This window comes from Strongylocentrotus purpuratus, unplaced genomic scaffold (genome assembly GCF_000002235.5).
Source record: "Strongylocentrotus purpuratus isolate Spur 01 unplaced genomic scaffold, Spur_5.0 spur5_scaffold_19, whole genome shotgun sequence".
In the NCBI taxonomy this organism is placed as follows: Eukaryota; Metazoa; Echinodermata; class Echinoidea; order Camarodonta; family Strongylocentrotidae; genus Strongylocentrotus; species Strongylocentrotus purpuratus.
The window spans coordinates 22133421-22154915 of record NW_022145604.1 but is presented as its reverse complement, the minus strand read 5'-3'; the positions used below and the strand labels follow the sequence as shown (position 1 = coordinate 22154915).

Genomic DNA, 21495 nt, shown 5'->3' with positions numbered 1-21495 from the left:
ACATAGATTTTAGATTGAGAAACAGTCACAAGTTTTGACAACAATGTTGTAATTGTTGATGTTACAAATTGCTGGCTTATGAGATTTTCATAGAAACTTAATATCACATTTCATCTCTCTCTCTCTCTCTCTCTTTCTTTCTTTCTTCCTCTCTTTCTTTCTTCCTCTCTTTCTTTCTTCATCTCTCTCTCTATCTCTCTCTCCCTCTTTCTTCCTCTCTCTCTCTCTCTCTCTCTCTCTCACTCTCTCTGTCTACCTGTCACTTTCTCACTCTTGAACATGGGGTTAGATGAATGTGAACTTTTTCATCATGTTTTGATTTTAATATTTTAATTTATCATTAATATTAATAATATATTATTGTCATTATTATTGCCATCATCATCATCATCATCATCATCTCCATCTGTCCATCATCATATCCATCATCATCATCATTAAAATTATTGTCGTCAGTGTCATCACTATTATTACTAGGCCTAATTATTACTATCATCAAATCATCATCATCATCATCATCATCATCATCATCATCATCATCATCATCATCATCATCATCATCATCATCATCATCATCATCATCATCATCATCATCATTGTTGTTTGTGCAATTTTGATTTGTAGCAGGGGTATTTCCCCTCAAACAATATGTTTCATGTTTGCATCAGACATTGCACTCTGGTTAGGAATGTAGCAGATTACTGACAGATGGGAAAGGTCTCGGAGATCAATAGGCTCATTGGCAGTAGCATTGTGTTCACACAAATCAACCATCGGGTGAACTACAACTGTATGTTTCAAACTACATGTCTGAATAGGTCATTGAAAAATTTTGTAGACATCATTGATGTATTAAAGGTAAAGACCAGTTTTGGAAACGCTCCCCTCTCAAAAAATGAAATGGAAGCGCATGTGAAAGAATATGTTTTGACTAATACGTGATGATACAAATTTTGCCGAGAAGCCACCTACGTATTGATATATTTGGTAAATTAGTATATCTATTTGGACCTGATAGATATCGCGCACGTGTCGCATAGTCATCTTCTGTAGACAGTGCTTGTAACTTTACCAAGACTGGGCCAAATTTCTTATCATTTGATGATTCCAGAACCTTGCAGTACACACCAATACTTATATATGCTAGATGATCAACCTTTTCTGATCGATTCCACAACGTTTCTTTCACAATGCAATCGCATGACCAGAACTGATCTTTATCTTTAAGCGCTCTATGGGTGCGTTTAATCGACACTTTTTCACCCTAGAATCACGGTTTCTAAAGACGTTTAGTTTAAAACGCAATGCGTTCAAGCGATTTTTTCGTCGGTCGTAAAAATAAACGTGTTTGAAAACACAAACATGAAACGCTGAAAAAGATGCGTTTTGTATCATGATTCAAAAGAATCACGGTCGCTAAAATTCGATTGAACGGACGGAGTTCTCAATCATGATTGTATGACGAAGCCTCTTCCGGTTTGGGAAAAACCGCGCGCCCGCTTTGCATGCAATTTGCGTTCACTATACCATCGTGGCCTGTTCCGTTATGTTATTCATTGTTTTTCCTTCTATCATTTTGTCTTTCTGTCTTTCCTTATGTTATTCTTTGTTTCTTCCTTCTATTCTTATGTTATTCTTTGTTTTTTTTCCTTCTATCACCTTTTCTTATGTTATTCTTTGTTTTTATCATTCTATCATTTGCTCTTTCTGTCTTTCCTTATGTTATTCTTTGTTTCTTCCTTCTATACTTATGTTATTCTTTGTTTTTTCCTTCTATCACCTTTTCTTATGTAATTCTTTGTTTTTATCATTCTATCATTTGCTCTTTCTGTCTTTCCTTATGTTATTCTTTGTTTCTTCCTTCTATACTTATGTTATTCTTTGTTTTTTCCTTCTATCACCTTTTCTTATGTAATTCTTTGTTTTTATCATTCTATCATTTTCTCTTTCTGTCTTTCCTTATGTTATTCTTTGTTTCTTCCTTCTATTCTTATGTTATTCCTTGTTTTTTTTCCTTCTATCACCTTTTCTTATGTTATTCTTTGTTTTTATCATTCTATCATTTGTTCTTTCTGTCTTTCCTTATGTTATTCTTTGTTTCTTCCTTCTATACTTATGTTATTCTTTGTTTTTTCCTTCTATCACCTTTTCTTATGTAATTCTTTGTTTTAAGCATTCTATCATTTGCTCTTTCTGTCTTTCCTTATGTTATTCTTTGTTTCTTCCTTCTATCACCTTTTCTTATGTAATTCTTTGTTTTTATCATTCTATCATTTTCTCTTTCTGTCTTTCCTTATGTTATTCTTTGTTTCTTCCTTCTATTCTTATGTTATTCTTTGTTTTTTTTCCTTCTATCACCTTTTCTTATGTTATTCTTTGTGTTAAGCATTCTATCATTTGCTCTTTCTGTCTTTCCTTATGTTATTCTTTGTTTCTTCCTTCTATACTTATGTTATTCTTTGTTTTTTCCTTCTATCACCTTTTCTTATGTTATTCTTTGTGTTAAGCATTCTATCATTTGCTCTTTCTGTCTTTCCTTATGTTATTCTTTGTTTCTTCCTTCTATACTTATGTTATTCTTTGTTTTTTCCTTCTATCACCTTTTCTTATGTAATTCTTTGTTTTAAGCATTCTATCAATTTCTCTTTCTGTCTTTCCTTATGTTATTCTTTGTTTCTTCCTTCTATCATCTTCTCTTATGTTATTCTTTGTTTTTATAATTCTATCACTTTCTCTTATGTTATTCTTTGTTTTAATCATTCTGTTACTTTCTCTTTCTATCTTTCCTTGTGTTATTCTTTGATTCTTCCTTTTTTCACCTTCTCTTATGTTATTCTTTGTTTTAATTATTCTATCGACTTTATCTTTCTGTCTTTCCTTATGTTATTCTTTGTTTCTTCCTTCTATCACCTTCTCATTCTTTGTCTTATTATTGCGATCTATGCTCAAAACAGCAGTCTACAGTCGGCCGTAAACAATTCCAGAAAGCGCGCGCCGAAGTTCCTGGGCCATACTGCGCAGTGTGATGCGCAGTGGTTTGGCTCGCAATGAGCTAGAATCAGCGTTGATGAAAAATCGCTTGAACGCAAACCGCAGTGACCTTGCTTTTTGTAACGGCGTTTTGAATTGTGATTCATGTTTGTGATTCTAGCTTCGAAAATTCGATTGAACGCACCCTATACAAACCGAGATTTAGTTACCCAGAATAGTATATTATTATTACTAAACATATTATCCCTAAATCCTAAACATAACCTAAAACCCAATTGCAATCCTTAACCCTATTATCTTTGTTGAAACAGAGGCTGGAGCAATCATTGCAGGGTAAAATGTTGGGCCTCTGTAGGCTTACCTAAAACCTTGCTCCAGAGACTCATACATGTAGCATAGAAATAGATTTTGACATGGAATGACCTATATTGGGACTAGGGTGAGAAAATTAATAGTGACTGAAGGATGTGGCTGGTACGGAGAGGAAAAAAAAATCATTTGGTGGGGGCTGACCGAACTCAGCATGGTATGGCTACAGGACATACATGTAGGGTCAAATAAATACAGACCATATGATAATAACAACCTCAAACACATGCTAGATATGGGTCTCATAAACACTGGAGTTCATATGTTTAATGTGACGTATAGGCTTAAAGGGAATTGTGAGCTTTGATTAAAAATTCAATAAAAATGTTATTAATAACAAGGTGAAATTACAGTTAACCCCGTCTATAGCGACCGCCCAAGGAAAACACAAAAAGTGGTCTTTGTAGACAAGTTCCTTTACTACATGTTTCAATGAGAAACCATTTTCAAAGGAAAAAGTGGTCTTTGTAGAAAGGTGGTCTTCGTAGACAGGTGGTCACTAAAGCAGGTTTGACTGTAGTATATATTTTTCTCTCTCAAAAAAAAAAAAATGGAGATGTATATTTTTACCTTCATAAACATGCTTAAATTTACAAAACAAATAGAAATAAATTGTGTCTGATTCAGTGTTAAAAAAAGAAGAAATTTATAACTGCAATAGAATTTAACACTGCATAAAATCTGCACTTTTGTACTTGATTACAGTTTATGGCTTTTGACAATTTGTCTAGTGTCTACAGGTGCACCTTTTCATGAAGGTCATATATTAATGGCCTTCCTTGACAATCTTATCAAAATACATTATTTCTCAGATTTTTGCTGCCAGCTACAATAATTTTAAACTTGAATCATTTTAAACAGGGAGAATGCCCTTCTGGCTCTCTACAATTAAAGTAAATTACTCATATCGTTGCAGGGCTGTAATTTTTGCAGACCTTTGAAACCTTGCACAAAAATATTTGCATTGTGGTCCGGAGTATTTACAATTCGTAGAGAACACCGCACAGTTGATTGCAATGTCGGCTATGTCAATACAATCAGCGGATGTCGGTGTTTGATCTTCTTGCCTATGTTTCTTGGCAGTTCGGTAGAAAAATCAATTTGATCTGTCAAAATGCAGTCATGGACCTTCCAAGGCCGTTTTTTGTTGAAGTTACACCTGAAATGGGCTAGGTCAAGGCTCAATGCATGTCCCATATGTGTACGTTACCAAGTATTATTGTATTGTATAATATGGAATTATGATCATGAATTGACGCAAAATATAAGTTATTATGATGAAATATAATACTAGAGCCGAGTTCTAGTAGGATTTGAAGTTGGATTGAGTCATCGGATATACTGAAATCTTAGATGTTATTGTTAACATTCCTTTATGTGAGTCAATAGAGCTCCGACTTGCCAAAATAGCAAATGCTACATTGAAATTAAATTCTCTAATAGTCGATTGTTTTGATTTTGCATCTGTTAGATAACCTTTTGGTACCATTGAATACCAATTTTCAGTGCCTCATCTGGTGTTTATTCACATTTCACATTTCTAACCTCTATTTTTCTTTCTCCTCTTTTTTTTCTTCCTGTACCTACAGTGGATTGAACCCGGCCCAGGCAGAGCTGAACTACTTGAACAAAGCTAAATGGCTAGAGATGTACGGTGTTGATCTACACGTAGTACAGGTAAATGGAAAGGATACATTTTTTTTTAAGTATATGGGACTAAGGATGTCGATAATAATAATCTAGATTTATATAGCGTTTAATACGAAATACCATCTCTAATAATAATAATAATAATAAATATTTTAAAGTCCACTCCAAATTTTATTAAGTTAAACCGAAAATGGAAATTCTTTTTGCCCAATTGATCATGAGCCCGTCAGCCACTGAGCCACTGAGCATCACCAGATGTCATTACCCGGTCATCGGATTCAGTCACACACAGTGTGCACCGTCTCCACTCCCTGAGAAGTATTCCTACCATATGGTCACAGTAGGGCATATAGCATTTATACCACAACGGCTTTTGTCATCCTACCAGGTCCCCATTTCTTCCCTGGGTAGAGAGTGGCAAATGTAGTAGTTTTATGCAAAATGAGTATATTTCAGGCATAGTTGTGTTCATTATAGAATAGTATAGAGTTGTAAATTCATGTATGGTACCATATTCCACATTTTAAATTCTCTTTTATCACCCTCGTCATTTGATTGTTCCCTTAGGGCCGAGACGCACAGGACTACCATCTCGGTCTAACTCCGACAGGGATCCTGGTCTATGAGGGGGAAACCAAGATAGGCCTCTTCTTCTGGCCCAAAGTGACCCGTCTGGACTTCAAATCTAAGAAGCTCCATCTGGTGGTGGTGGAGGACGATGAGCAGGTGAGCTCTTGAAGTAGCTGGTGATAAATGATAATAATAATAATAATAATAATAATAATTTGTTCTCTCAAAGCACTTTACAGATACAGTCAAACCTGCTTTAGTGATGACCTGTCTATAAAGACCACCTGTCTCCAAGGACCACATGTTTAGTTTCCCTTGAAAATAGTTTCTCATTGAAACATGTAATAAAGGAACCTGTCAAAGACCACCTGTCTATAAAGACCACTTTTTGTGTTTCCCTTGGGCGGTCACTAAAAACAGGTTTGACTGTATATTATTACCCCAGGCTTACCCGCACATGATGTGTGCACATTCTCCACTCCCTGGGGAGCATTCCAGCCAGGCGTCATTTTTACAAGCGCACACACTTGCTCATCTAACCACATTAGCTTTCGCATCCTACCTGGTACTTATATAACACCTGGGTTAAGAGAGGCAAATGTAGATCAATGTCTTGCCAAAGGACATTAGTGCTGCGGCGGGACTCAAACCGCGGATATTGCGATCTGCAGTCTGGAGACATATTCACTCGACCACGACACCTCTAAATGGTGGAGGAAGTACACAATGATGATGAGAATTACGGCTGTTATAACATTGAAACTACTGGTATGCCCATTTACACAGCCCAAACACCATTTTGAAATTATTATTTTTTTAATTTTTTTTTTTACTGCCATTTACACAACCGGAAAAACCCCAGAGAACCTTCGGTGTTCGATCGTTCCAATATTTGTTGGGTTAAATAGTTAGCTCTTTTACAGAAGGCTGGTGGGGGACTATATTTATTTCTTGTCACATGATTCACAATCCACCAATCTTCTCTTCCGTTACCAGGGCAACGAGCAGCAGCACACATTTGTATTCCGGTTAGAATCATCCCAGGCCTGCAAGCACCTGTGGAAGTGCGCCGTGGAGCATCACGCCTTCTTCAGATTACGAGGTCCGGTCAAGCAGCAGCAAGGGAGGCAAGGGTTCATCCGCATGGGGTCAAGGTTCAGATACAGGTCAGTGCTTTTTACAGGACATTTGACCCCCTCCCCTAAAGATATACGTCTCTCTAACTCTGATCTATGTTTACTTTGCCCCTGTGGTTCTACAACATGTACTCTGGTGACAATAGACCAGTTTACTTACATATTTAAATTTCTTTCCTGGGGACGTAGTTATTCCATCAACCTGTTATTAATGAGTAAACTACATTTCGAATCCACTCTGCATACAGTACTTGCTGCTATGTCAGACAAGCCTCGGACATGATTTCAGATTGTCAAAAACGACCATTGTTTAAAAAGTATGCATATAATTTAGTTGGTTAGTAAACCGGTTAATTGCTCTGCATAAAATCCCCCACTCTTTGACCTCCTTAATTCAACCTTTGACCTAACTTTATACATAACCCTTACCCTATTTTATTTATTTGACCCTTAAACCGAATCCAACACTCTAATGCAACCCTAACTGGAACCCTATTTGATGACTGTATCTGTGACAAAATATAGCTATGAGCTATTATTGCTCGAGTATATGCAGTAGCACTCATCGATCACCCTTTCACACCTAAAGATAAGTCTAGGGAACTCTGAAATATACTTTGCCATGACCCCATCTGAGCAGAAACTGGGCAGTTAGGATTCAAATGAGTTGTGAGTTTATTAGACCCTTTTTCTGGTATATACAGAACCAGCAGGCAGGAAAGCAAAAGAGATAGAAAGTAATTTTTAATTTGATTCCTTTCTCTTTGTTTTCCATGTAATTCAAAGTGGAAGGACAGAATTCCAGACGGCAAAAACTAACCGGTCGCGACGCTCCATGCAGTTTGAGAGGAGGCCGAGCCAGAGGTTCTCAAGAAGACCCTCGTATGCAAAGAAGAAAGGTAAAGAAACGTCTTTAAGAAAAAAAAATTAGTCTTCTGATGATAAATCACAGAATGAAACACTTTTGACTGTGTATACCATTGTATATTTATAATACATCATTAATTGATATCGACCTTACCGAAAAGATGTTCGACCATAGATGGTGACCTTTCTCCAACACTACGCAGGTCAGCACATGTGCAGATACTATACTGGGGAAGACGAGAAGACAAGGTTTCTTCCAGCTCTCAAAGAGAATGTACTGCAGTGTTTACTTATTCCTTATTCTACTAAACTGAGGTTCAGGGGTCATGATCTCCCCGGTGATTTGACGAGATCTATGTTGGCCCTATCATAATCTGTTACTTATAGTAATAAATCTACCAGACTTTCCAGTTCTTTACCCATTGTAAAAATAATAATAATAATTGAAAAAATTTTTACTTAAGTTATAAAGCGCTTACCACCGAAGTCTCTAAGCGCTATAACAAACAAAATAGACTGATAAACAATTACATATTAAACAAAACAAAAAAGTGCAAATATACCTACAAATTACAATACATATGAAATACACATCAATGTGAACAGAGTAAGTTAATCATCAAAAGCAATTTTGTATGGGAAACGGAAGTGCCTTTGCCAAATATGCCCACGGCTGGTGCTGCCCTCTCTGGCCTAACTGTAGTTGCCGTTGTAAAAATTGTCTAGTTGGGTCTTCTGTCGTCTGGTTTCTGATGACTCAGGAGAGGCAATCTCTGAGCATTTGCGAGTGGAATCTGCGCGGTTTTCTCCTCTTGTATGCCTAGAAGGCCAGAGAAGATCGAGGCAGCTACTGTGTACATGCGTTTACCTCCAGGCTTGCTTTGCTCCGTATATCAGTAGGTTGAGCTTATGTCGTGGATCTCTTGGAGGGTCAGGTTTTCTTCTAAGTCCTGGGGGTGTTTCATAAAGCTGTTCGTAAGTTACGCACGAATTTACGCACGACTGGAACATGTTCTTGGGTGCTAATCAGATTCTCAATCATTTACATGTAGCACAAGAACATATCACCATTCGTGCGTAAAGTCGTGCGTAACTTACGAACAGCTTTATGAAACACCCCCCTGGACCAGCTTGCGATACTCAACTATAATCTTCGGGATCGCTTTATCCTCAATTTGTCCAACACTCTGTGTGTTGTGTTATTCATGGCAGTCTCCGGGTCTGCAAGTTTCACTTTGGTAGTTGCAAGAATGTTTCTATATCACTGATGTTGCTTAATAATAATAATAATGCATTGTACTTCTAGAGCGCTTAATACAATATGTTTCTAAGCGCTTTACACAAAATGGCGATTCTCAGATAATAGTACATTCAATATCCTATTTACAACCTATAATTAATTTTTACTTATCAACCTACATTAGTTCAAAATACATGAGCACATATACATGTAGTCAATACATTAACATACAATAGAATACAATTAATTTTTGGCCCAAAACATTATAAATTCCAATTAAGGCAATTACAATACATGTACCGTGAATAACAAGAGTATGACATTAAAAGCTACAGACTAACAGGGAGAGTTAAAAAGGAATGTTTTCAGGGAGGATTTAAATGAGTCCATTGAAGGAGCAATCCGCAACTCAAGAGGAAGCCTGTTCCAAGTCTCAGAGGAGCTACGCTGAAGGCACGGTCTCCATATCTTGTTCGAGTTCTTGGTCCTGGGGCCTTTTTCTAGCTTCTTATTTATCTTATCATTCGTTTCACCCACCGCTAGCTTAACTGCTGACGATATCGACTGTAAAATTGAATTCACGTCTGCGGTGGATTTAGTCTTGCTGGTTGGTGCTTGCAAGCAAGTGCCTGACACAATAGGTGACGTGTGACAATGAGTTGCTGCTATGTCGGGCATTAGATCACTTGACTCTACGGGATCGGAGTAGTTTCGGGCCGCATCTGGCTTAGCTAGATCCATCTTGGGCATGTTGGGCTCACCTTTTTTGCCACTTTTTGCTCGTAGGTTCATTTTATCAGTTTACTTGTGTTTAGCGAGGGTTGTTGTAACACTATCTATTTCATGTACAATGTAAACCTAATGTAAAGCTACGTTCAGATATGCAGAAATAAACGATGGCAGGTTTTTATTGACGTTTAGTTAAAAGCTTCACATGTTTATGTTTTATAAAACAGAGTTAAGTGAACATGCATATTACGATTGTTGTAAGCAGTTACAATTCATTTACTTGTAAAAAACCTGCAACATTTTTTTTGATTTTTTGTTGCGGCTATTGACCACGTCATATCTGAACTAGCCTTAACAGTAAGTTTCCTCAATATTTCTATGTGTAACTCTAACACCTTATTGTATGTGTGCACCATGACAGACAACTCTTAATGCAAAAATAATGGTGAAATGACTGCTTTTTATGTTTTGTCATTATTTTATAGTGAACATTCATGAATTTAACTCTCCTGTTTTTTCTTCTTTATTTAGCTGCTGAGATGGCAAACAGATTTCGTGCTGGACAGACAATACCATCACCTGGAGGGTATGTTGCTATTTTCATTCCTCTCAAGCAGTTTAATAATTAAAGGGTAATCCAACATCAAGAGCAATCAACTCTGAAAGAAAGCAGACAAATCAGAATTTAGAGGATCAGACAAAAAATAAAAAAGCTATGAATTTTTTAAACTTGTATTCACTATATGTATGAGAATATCAAATCTGCTAAATGGGTAATGTCACTACGGTGTAGTGCCGGACAACTTTATTTATTCCGATACACTTGTACATTTTGAAATGTACACATGTACATTTCAAACTTTCAAAATCAATGTGGTCATAGATTGAAAATGGATACAATGTGTGTAGGAAGTTTGTGCTTTCTTTTCATGAATCTGGTATATTTTTGGAGGACAAGTGTTACTGAGCCAAATCACAAGTTGTGGAATACTTGTCTTAAAAAAGGGATTTGTAAGAGTATTATTACATGTGGTATCATATGCTTAATTTCTGTTTTTTTCTTCTTCAAGTTTGAATTTTAAAAGCAGGATAGATGAGGAAAATATGACAGTCTTCATTCTTGCGATTCTAACAAAATCTACCCTTCTCTATTTAACATTCCAGCGCTTCAGCTACCTCTCCTCACCAGCGTACCGCAATCAAGACATCACCCCGTGTCCCTCCCCACCCTCCCGCAAGGATGGCTGCCAATGCCACGGTCCACTCACCCACCGTCACACTGCCGGTCGAGCGCAAGCCACCACCCGTGCCCCCCACCGTCCCGGGGGCGCTGACAGAGACGAACATCGACACGGGAGCGACAGCGGAGGTCATTGTTGGAAGGACGGAGAAGCCGGCGGTGATCGGCGGGACGGGACTCACATTTTCACTTTCGAAATCGTTCGATGAAAAAGATTATAACCTGGCGGGAGGAAGCCTCAGTGAGTTCTTTTCGAGGAAAACTGATGTTGTAGTATTTGACTTTAATGGATTACTTCTTCATCTATATATTTTCACAAGGGGGGGGGGGGTACTTAGATTTGGTTTGGACGGGGGTGTGCCGCTGAAGCCTCAAAACCCCTACCCATTTTGAAGGGTCTTTTAGGGGGATTTTTCTTGAAGTAAAGCCCATTTTTCACAATTTTGGAAAAAAATGGACCCATGTTTAGGGATATTTTTGTTAAAAATGGGACCTATGTTTAGGGATTTTTGTGGAAAATTGACTCATTAGAGCAGCACACCCCTGTATGTCTTGATATATGAGTACTCCCCTCCCCAGGATATTTCAGGACAAACACTAAGTATCATTTCTTGACGATCTAAAATTAAGTTCTGGTCATGATGGAAAATAAGTCCTTGCAGAATACTCAGAAGCTTCTAAACCAGGCAATGAAATTAACAAAATGTTGCGGGAGCAAATGTTGGGTTATTGGTGATGCCTGTCTACATGTGGCGTAGGTGACCTGTTTAAAGAAGTTTTGATTGTATATCATGAATTTGAACAGTATGCAAAGTAAAAGTACATAAATCTAATATATCACTCTTGTATTTGTTCAGATGACGCGGATCGTGCACAAGCCAAGTTGAAGGGACTTGAGACGGACATCTGTCACATTCAGCCGAACACCGCCTCCAGAGCCACGGTATCAGCTTCCATGCTACAGCAACAGAACAACCAACAGCAGAAGCCAGTCGTCAGAGCCCAGCTGCCGGTTGAACATATGAAAATGAACCCCATCAAGGTATGTTTGTTTTTCATAATAACAAATAATACTCAGTTTTTATATAGCGCTTATTACAATCACTAAGCGCTTCCAAACTTGGAGATTATTACCCAGGCTTTAGCTGTGTTGCCATTACGGCGCTCTAGCATTTCAAAGAAATAATTCCTGCCAGGTACCCATTTACATCACCTGGGTTGAGTGTGGCAAATGTAGATCAGTGTCTTTGCCAAAGGACATTAGTGCCGCGGCGGGTCTCGAACCGCGGACCTTGTGATCGACAGTCCGGCGACTTAACCACTCGACCATGTGTGTGTGTGTTCAGATGTGGTGGAATTGTGAAGGTGATGAATATATATTTGTAAGGGCTTAGCTATGTGGTATGTTATTGTTCTTATGTGTGTTTAGATGAATTATTTAGGGTGGTTGAGATGATGATTATGTCAAGTGATTTGGCTGTTGTAGTTCAGGATAATGGAAGAACTGTTGCCATAGTCTGTAGGGCCCAGCTATACGGGAAGCAATCATCTTCATCGTCATCATCATTGTCATCATTATTACCAACCGTTATCATCATCAACAACATCATCATCATCTGCACTATCATCAACAACATCATCATCAACATCATCATCAACATCATCATCAACATCATCATCAACATCATCACCATTATCATCATCATCACCCTCATCATCATGAACAACATCATCATCATCATCATCATCATCATCATCAACATCAACATCAACATCAACATCATCAACATCATCATCATTAGCATCATTATCATCTGCAGTATCATCAACAACATCATCATCATCTGCACTATCATCAACAACAACATCATCGACATCAACATCAACATCATCAACATCATCATCATTATCATCATCATCATCACCCTCATCGCCATCATCAACATTGCAATCACCATCATCATCATCAACAGCATCAACAGCATCTTCTTCTTCTTCCTCTTCTTTTTTCTCCTTTTTCTCCTTCTCCTCCTCCTTTTCCTTCTCATTCTTCTTCATGAAGACAGAGCATGGATATCAAGGGATAATTAGACAAATATATTCATATCTTGATATATATATATATATATATATATATATATATATATATATATACATTTTTATTTTTTATTTGATTACAGGCTATGATGGACGAGAAGAACAGAATGCCTAGCACTCAAACAGAAAAAGTGGCAGACAATAAATACAAACTACTACAGACACCGCAGAATTTGGACGTGGACTTTGATGAGGAGGGCAACTTCAGGTAAGTGGAAGCTGTGTAGAGGAAGTGGTAGAGAAATACAGAAATGAATTTAGAAAATATATTTATAGTGTAGAGAAATCAATAGATTTGTACAATTCCAAAAGAAAAATTGTTTAGAAGCTTTAATTATTTAATGATATGAATGAATACATAAGTTTGATAGATTGTGCCAAATTTGAGCCCCATTTTATCATATAAATATAGGTCTAAACATCCAGATAACCTATGATACATATGCTAGCGATAATTACAGTGAGTACTAGGACATTTGTTAGAATATAGCAATATTTGTATTCCTTTAAAGTGAGTAAATGCTCTTTGTGTTCTTGGGAGTCATTATATAAGATGATAATTCAGGGTTTTTTGCTACTTTGGCATGCTAAGACGGGGATGCTTGTTCATTTTCCTTTCTGGTAAGGCACCTTATCACAGTGGGTGACTTGCATTATGTAACCAGCTGCATATATTACATATTTTCATCGTTTAGATTGAGAGGAAGATTAGAAAGGTATTCAAGGAACACTTAATTTATTTATTTACAAAGTTACGAGTTATTTACCATTTCTTTTATAACTGGGGCTTCAACACTCCTGCCCATTTTTGTCAGATAGTTCAATAAAGTGTTGATAAATATTGAATATTATTACGATCAGTTGAAATATTTTTAAAAGTTTAGTTTATTATTAGTTTCATATTTATTTTATTTTGGGTATTTAACCAATGCCATCATGTTTTTGGAAGTCAATATTAATATTTGTTGTTAGGGGAAGTGAAAAAGATTATTTGCAATCCCCTTCATGCTCGTTTTGGGGACCAATTTGCATGTGTAATGAGATGAAGTCATTTTTTTATGTTGTATGTTGCATGAATTTGTGTAATTTGTAAGTGTTTTTGATTCATCCAAAATATTGCACCTGGTATCTTTGTTGCATGGTTCCACTGCTTACAGCTGATTTATTATTTTGTCTGTATTAATGCTTGCTTTTAGCACATTTTTTTGCATTTTATTTATGTATTATTGTGGTAGCATGTTGATTTGTTGGTTGTTTTGTTCACACAATCTGTTTTTGCATGAGCATGTCTAAAAGCAGTTGCAATGTTTTGTATTTTGATACAGAAACTTCATATTGTAGAATGTTGGAATTATTTTAGAAGGAACATGGAAAATATTAGGGTTAGTTTGGTTGTAAACTAACGTAAATTAGGAATTTTGCTGTTCATACATGATTTTTTTATTTTGTTAGCGGTTACTGTTATCTGTATGATGTCAGTCGACTAGTGGAAACAAAAGGGGTGGCTCGTAATGTCTGTGACATGCATGAATATCTCTTATATAATATGTTTCACCTGGCTTGGGTTCACGCTTGGTTCAGCTATAGCATACCAATTTTAAAGGGGTGGTGGGAGGTTTCTTATTACATATAAAACCTTTGGCTTTGGAAAATATAGTCATCTTGTCAGATGTACCTGAAGCTTTTGTAATAAGGAAATATTCGTCAGATCAGAAATTCAGAATAGAACATTTTCAGTAGAGGGGATGTTTTTTAAACCAGTTACCCATACAGTTTCTTTAATCAGTATGGTGGTTAAGTATGCGACCATTTCAAGTTTCAATAACATTGCTCATTGGGGTAGCACACATGGGAGTGCATAACTATGAAACTTGATTATATGGCAAGGGGTACTGATCGATCTGTGTTATATGAAGCCAAACGCAATTACCATGGGAGAACATAATATATGGTTAACATTGCGAGGGCTTGATTATTTGCATGGTAAATACAAGGTCCATGGCATGAGCTCTTGTCATTTTGGCTGCGATCCATCATGATCCGTTCCCCCTTGCTGCCCCCCACCCCCCTGCGCATCCACATGCCTGGTGCAATGCTTGTCCCATATAATTTCTAACATCATGAGGCCCCATCTCCACCCCACTCATTCGATTTCTGCCTGCCCCCTCTTCTTCTCCTCTTCATTTATGCCCATCAACTTCTTACAATATTTTTCTTCTCATTATGTTATTTATCTTACTTCATGATAAATGACATCCCTACGAATATCCATTAAGACCAACAACAATAACATTGCATTTTTTTAATTAAATTTGTTTTTAGTTTGTTAATTTAATTAATTTCTTTAATTTTTTAATCTTTTTAATTTTCAATTGAAATTATTATTTATTTCCATTTTTTTTTAAATCTCTAATTTTAACCAAATTCTTCAATCTTAATCTTTTTTAGTTTTTAAAATATTCCCAACTAAATGCTGAACTACATTCCAACTCAGTATTTCCACATTCTTCTTATTTCATGCCTGCTTAGCTTTTCATTTCTTTATCTTCCAAACCTGAGATGGAAGCACTAACATTCATCAGTTTCACGTTGATATTAACAAAGTCCTTTGGTGGGTGGCCAAAATACCCATTTGTTATTCAGCGTTCATGACTAACAGCAAGTTGATTCTTGACTCATGAAAATTGCGCATCGTGTTTCTTTCTTCGTATTTTGAAATGGAAATTGGATAAAGATTGTTTTTGAGAAGTAACCAAAACAATCACCAAATATTTTTCAATATTTCACTATAGTTTGATTTTTTAATCAGGGATAAATGAATGAAGACTATGATAAATTAAGTCCACATTTAAATGGTATCAAGGTGGATTTATGTCACTTTTTGATAAATCAATACAGCCAAATGATAATCTGTGACAAATTATGCTTAACTTAATAGTAACTGTTAGACTTTGGATCTGTATTTTATCTCTTTCTCTTTGCCCTCATTCTTCACCTCCACCATACCCTTTCCATATGATTTCCTCTTACACCCCCTCCCCCTTTCCCCTACCCTTAATGGACCCTCTCCTCTTTACCCCACAAACCTTGATGGAACACCCCTTCCCCCTCCCTCACGACCCCCCAGACGCCACAATTCTCTGCCCCCTCCCTCCAGCGACGCTCCGCTCCGCGTGGAGCACAGAGTCAGCAAACAGTTCTCTAGCATGCGGAATGTGTAAGTCTTCTTTTCCTCTGAAGCCCTCTATTGACAAAGTTGATATAGTGCTGGAATTGGCTGGTATGGCCACAGATAATCAGCGAATGAGCAAGCATTTAAAATGCAGCTGCAGTCGGTGGTCCAAACAAAATTCATTTTTAGGGTTTAATATTCATGAAAATATGTATTTGAAGAAGTTTTCAACCAAATTTCAAACAATAAACAGATCTCCTTTGAAAGTGTATTACTCTACGAATCCATCAAACATACCATAGTTATACTTCAAAACTTTTTTTAATTCAATATTATATCATCAAAACTTTCTCATAGCGTTCAGCCGTATAAAATGAAATATTTATACGTTAAAGGGAATAACTGAATGTCAAATATAACAAGATTTTATGTAAAACCTTTAGAGTTCTTGATAATGTACATTTGAAGTAGTCAACCCATATTCGAGGATTTATTGGAAACTACAAAATTGTTGGAACAACAGATTGGGCTTAAGAAGGCTTATAAAATGAAATTATCTCTTCATAACATGCCTTAGACTCTTGCACTAATGGCTGCAGAATTAATGCTAAATTGGGTATTTCCTGCAAACTTGTAACAAACTAATAACAACTGAGCTAATCTTAGTTTTAGAATATTCTTAAGAAAAATCTTAATTTTGGGGTGAAAAAAGCAGACATTGCTACTACGTTAACACTTTAAATCAAATACTTATAGATTTTTGCTTAAATTCAAGCTTTTCCAAGAATATATTTTGTTGCCAGTTCTCACTTTGTGAGAATCATATTAAATTCTCTTCATTTAATACCTAAAATCTAAATTCAAAATCTTCGGTTTCGGCAGAATTTGATCAACCATGATATTTAGAATCCAATATATTTGCAGCTTCAATAAACCAAAAAAACAGAAGATATTTACACTGGACTCAAGATCACACAATGTTCTTACAACCGTGGGTCTTTGAAGAATAATTGATCGATGAAACATTTCATAGTACAAGAGTACGAAGTCCTATTTTTTATACAGAATATTTTATCAAAATATTTATCCTTTTTCATTGTTATGAAATGTATAGATTGTTTATGTTTGATTGAAAATAAAAGTTTATCATTATTTATTACCTAAATGAAAAAATTCTCTCGCTTGTCAATACTTGGATATACATGTACATGTAATACATGTATGCTTTCCAGTTCTGTAACAATTTTTTTTCTTCATTTTTGAAAGGAGTGATACACACTTAAATATACATCGTTGATATCCCTAGAGATAAATGTGGGTCTTAAAACGAGACAGGGATAAAGAGTAAAAGAATATTCCAGTTTGTCAAATAATACATCGATGTGGTAGGGGATGTTTTACATGTATCGGCATCGACTTTGTCAATAGAGGGCAGTGTTTATTTTGATTTCCGTAAACACACTATCTGGTGACTCTCAGGCTATCCTGTGCTCATATAAATGATTTTATACCCTGTTCATAATTCTTGATGCAGATACAAAAACAACATTTGTAAAGCACAAACGATCAACTTATTTTTTATATGCGTCAGAAGTAGTCTACCTCAGAGCAACTCAGGCATTTGTCAATTAGGTGCTAGTTTGCATTGCTGTGTTGTAAACATACTTGTAGTTGCAGTATTATGCACATTTTTGTTTACCGTCCTTTTACAGTTTATATATTCAGTTCTGAAAGGTGGCAGCAAGATCTGTCCGTTCATGTATTTTGTTTATTCCTTTGCTTTGGTTTTTATTTTCTGTGATATCCAAGGGTTTGTGTGGTGTGAGATTTTTGTATAAAACCCAAAGGTTTCAATCTATGCATGCTCATTTTCACAATCTAAAAGCAATCAAAAATGTTTGGTGCATTAGTTGTATTTCCTTCTTTCTGGTACTAGGAAAAAATGAATGATCTCCTCCAAATTTCATTGTATTTTTTTCCCTGATTATATAATTTGAATATCTTGACATTATATTTACATGCACATGAATTAGCCACTTACAAATAATATTTACACTCATTGATTTGCGTCAATCCGCTCTTTGTGACTTTAGGGGTGCTGATGAAAAAGATAATGAACTTTTGAAGGGCGCCACCAACGGACCCGTGCTCAACACCCCGTACCAGTACTCACCACTCAACGGTGGCATGGTTGTCAACGGCAACAGCAACGTGGACGTAGAGGGCTCAGATCCTAAAGTACCTCTCAGGGTAAGATAGCAAAAGAAAAAAAATGTTTCTGTGTTCACTTGTTGTGTCGTATTTATGGAATGTGAGGGATTTTAAACTTCATGATCTGGTCATACATTTAAAAACAAATAACATTTTCCACAATGATAATCTTGTCATGATGTTATATTTCAATATATATCTTCACTTTATACAACCCCGCATCTACATGTAGCTTATAATAGTCAGAATGTAGAGTTTACATTGAAAAGTATATATCCATTTTATACAAAATTTGAATTTCATTTAGCATTATTCGATCCCTCCTTAAATTCAGATCAAGAATCATTAAAAATATGGTTATTTGATGAAATTGAAACCATTTTTAAAAGGCAGAAAGTACACATATTTTAATTCTCTCTCATTTCTCTACAAAAAATTTGATTGCAACTTATTGGATACAATTGAAATTTCAATTACATTTTTATTCATGTCCAGGATGTTAGATTTAGTACTTATTTGGAAAACATACAAAAATAATGATATATAAAATAATTTTATTATCAAACATGATCAAAGGAAATATGCTTCTTTTAAATTCCTATGTTTTGTATCCTATATTTAATACTGATTGGGAATACATGCTACATGAATTACAAGAGAACTAATAAATATATATCTGTTCAAATTGTTTATTTCCTATAATGGGCTTAGCTATCTCATACATGCAGTATACGCGAATAAACTGTGCTGACTAAATGCTTCAATCAGATATGTTTGCTAGTTATGCAGTTTTCTCATTTATACTCAGCATATATTACATACTATTACTATTACCAATGAGATGGTTAGATAATAGATATTCACCCCAAAAATATTATCATAACCTATTAACTCTTTGAGATATATCACATCAAATGCTTATGTTTCATAGAAGCACTTTGTCAATTTTGTTCCACATGAATTAATCCTGGGGGCAATAATATAAAAGGATTTAGTTTTATCTGCTCTGGTACTACAATCTTATTATCCCTTCTTCACAAAAAAATATATATCTCTCTCATTTAAGAATAAGCTTGATATTTTTCCATGCTGACAACATGCATGCATTAAATATTTATAGCAATTTATATAAAAAAGTAATCATTAGTTCCTTTTTCCTTTGCAAACGGATCATTTTTCACCATATATAGTTTTCATGTCGAAACTATTATATATATGTAAGTATCTATTGATTGGTTTGTGGTTCAAGTTATCCTGGTTTATAAAAAGTCCGGCACAAAATCAATGTTCTATATTGAAGACTGTTTTTATTGTGAAAAGAACTATTTCTATGAAGAACACAAAACAAAAACGAATGCATGAAACAAAAAAAAATTGCTCTATTTGGTTTTATTTTTCTCATGATATTATATTACGAAAATAAATCTTTTTAAATGTGTACATTTTTATCTGAAAGTTTTAATATTGTCTCAGATAGTCAGGTGTTTGTATTTTGTTCTAATATTGTAATTGTGCTTATTCGGCTACTTAGGTCAAACATGATCGAGGATAAAAGCAAATTTATGTCTTTTTTTGTTTGAAAATGCATTCTTTTGTGGTGTAGTGGTTGTCAAAAAGTGATGTAAATTTTGACAAAACGATTGCATGTCTTTCCCTTCCAAATTACGTCAAATTGCATTTCTTTATTTGCGCAGAAGAATGAAATATAAAGCAGTTCAAAAGGAGGAATAAAAGTTATAAAACATGCTTTAAAATAGAAAGTAGACAATAGTAGTTCCTTTACCATGGTAGAGTTCAATTCCATCCCATTTCAGACCCCAAAAATTAAAGTAGCGACATTTTATATTTTGCGTAGCCAGTTCTGTAGTGAGACCCATTTCAATAGAGGTTGTTATTTGTTTTTTGTGTCACATTTTGATCATTTGTTGATACAATTTCTATGCTGACTCTTAATTATGCATGTGGAACATACAGTAGATGAATATGAATCGAGAGATAAGGCCTGTTAAATTTATGAAGAAAGCGTGTTCTCCTATTCGAATTATATTCATTTTAAAAAGGATTGCTTTTATTAGTAAGCATGTAATCCTGAGCACATGTTCAAGTCATGAACAATACTTCTGTTCATCTTATATGCAGAAAGGCGCCACATTGTATGGGAAAATTGAACTTTTAACCATCTAACCGCTTCAAAAAGAAAATGAGGTTATTCAAAACTATCAAAAAGGAAAAGAAAAAACATTGGCTGATCTTTTGTGAGTGCAGATTATTCAAGTTATTCAAAATGTTATATTCATTCATAGTTTGATGCATTTTTATGTCCAGCATTCCAATGTTACCAAATAACCAAAATATGCCAAGCAAAGACAATGCAATTTTTAAAGAGTCAGCATAGGATTTGTACCTCACATCACAACACTCAGATACAAGTACATATATATTTGCTACCCATCATACATTTGTGTCACATCCAATATATATGTATATATACCCATATAGTCCGGCCTCACCCCAACAACCCCCACGAGCGACCTCCCTTCTCCGACCTCGCCCAAAGTCAGTAACCACGAGGCTGCCCTGATGCAGTGTGGGAAATCCAAGATGGCCGCCGGTGCGGGGGTAGGCGAAGGAGCTTCTCCAGCTGCTCCTGCTGTTGCTACGTCTGCATGTGGCCTGCCCATAGCGGGCAGTGTTGAAGAACCCTCTGATTTGAATGTTTCCGGAGCGTATGGTGAAGGGGTCGTTGGTATTGGTGGTGCTTCCTTAGTGGTATGTGATATTACCCCCCCCCCCCCTCCCCCTTCATGATGTCACGCTTTCCTGCATGAAGGCTCTTAGATTCATTCCCATATTTATATCTCAAATCTTCTTTGACTCTTTGGCGGGCATTCATAAAAGCGCTCCAACTTTGGTTCAGCCTTAGACCCGGATTAAATGTGCAGTGTTGAGTCCACTTATCAATAGGATGCCAAGTGTCAAACTACCATAATTCTAGAACTAAATAGAGCCAAAAACAAAATCATATCAACATGATATCCATGTCTCTTTTTCATTTCATAACTGAATTCATTTGTTTATATTTATTTCATTGAAGAATGATAGTCATTTGTTGTGTTTATTTTATAGCTTGACACTTGTCACTCCATAAGTCGTTGAACTAAATGAAATCATGTTTAAACACCAAGTCCACCTATATGCCATGATATTTGGAACTGCACATTTT

The 21495-nt window shown here is 35.8% G+C and overlaps 1 protein-coding gene across 6 annotated transcripts in view; it reads left to right on the top strand.

Annotated features, from left to right (window-relative positions):
* LOC583383 (band 4.1-like protein 5) overlaps positions 1-21495 on the top strand; it is a 60509-nt gene that overhangs the window by 30987 nt on the left and 8027 nt on the right. For 2 of the 6 annotated variants that reach the window (XM_030990589.1, XM_030990588.1), the window contains exons 7-17: positions 4950-5037; positions 5578-5736; positions 6577-6746; positions 7503-7615; positions 10084-10138; positions 10717-11033; positions 11650-11834; positions 12973-13097; positions 16017-16106; positions 18155-18311; positions 20772-21041. In XM_030990589.1, the coding sequence (XP_030846449.1) occupies positions 4950-5037; positions 5578-5736; positions 6577-6746; positions 7503-7615; positions 10084-10138; positions 10717-11033; positions 11650-11834; positions 12973-13097; positions 16017-16106; positions 18155-18311; positions 20772-21041 (1729 nt within the window). Of the gene's footprint in view, positions 1-4949; positions 5038-5577; positions 5737-6576; positions 6747-7502; positions 7616-10083; positions 10139-10716; positions 11034-11649; positions 11835-12972; positions 13098-16016; positions 16107-18154; positions 18312-19462; positions 19490-20771; positions 21042-21495 lie in introns of all 6 variants that reach the window. The other 4 variants (XM_030990592.1, XM_030990593.1, XM_030990591.1 and 1 more) reach the window with 3 other exon arrangements.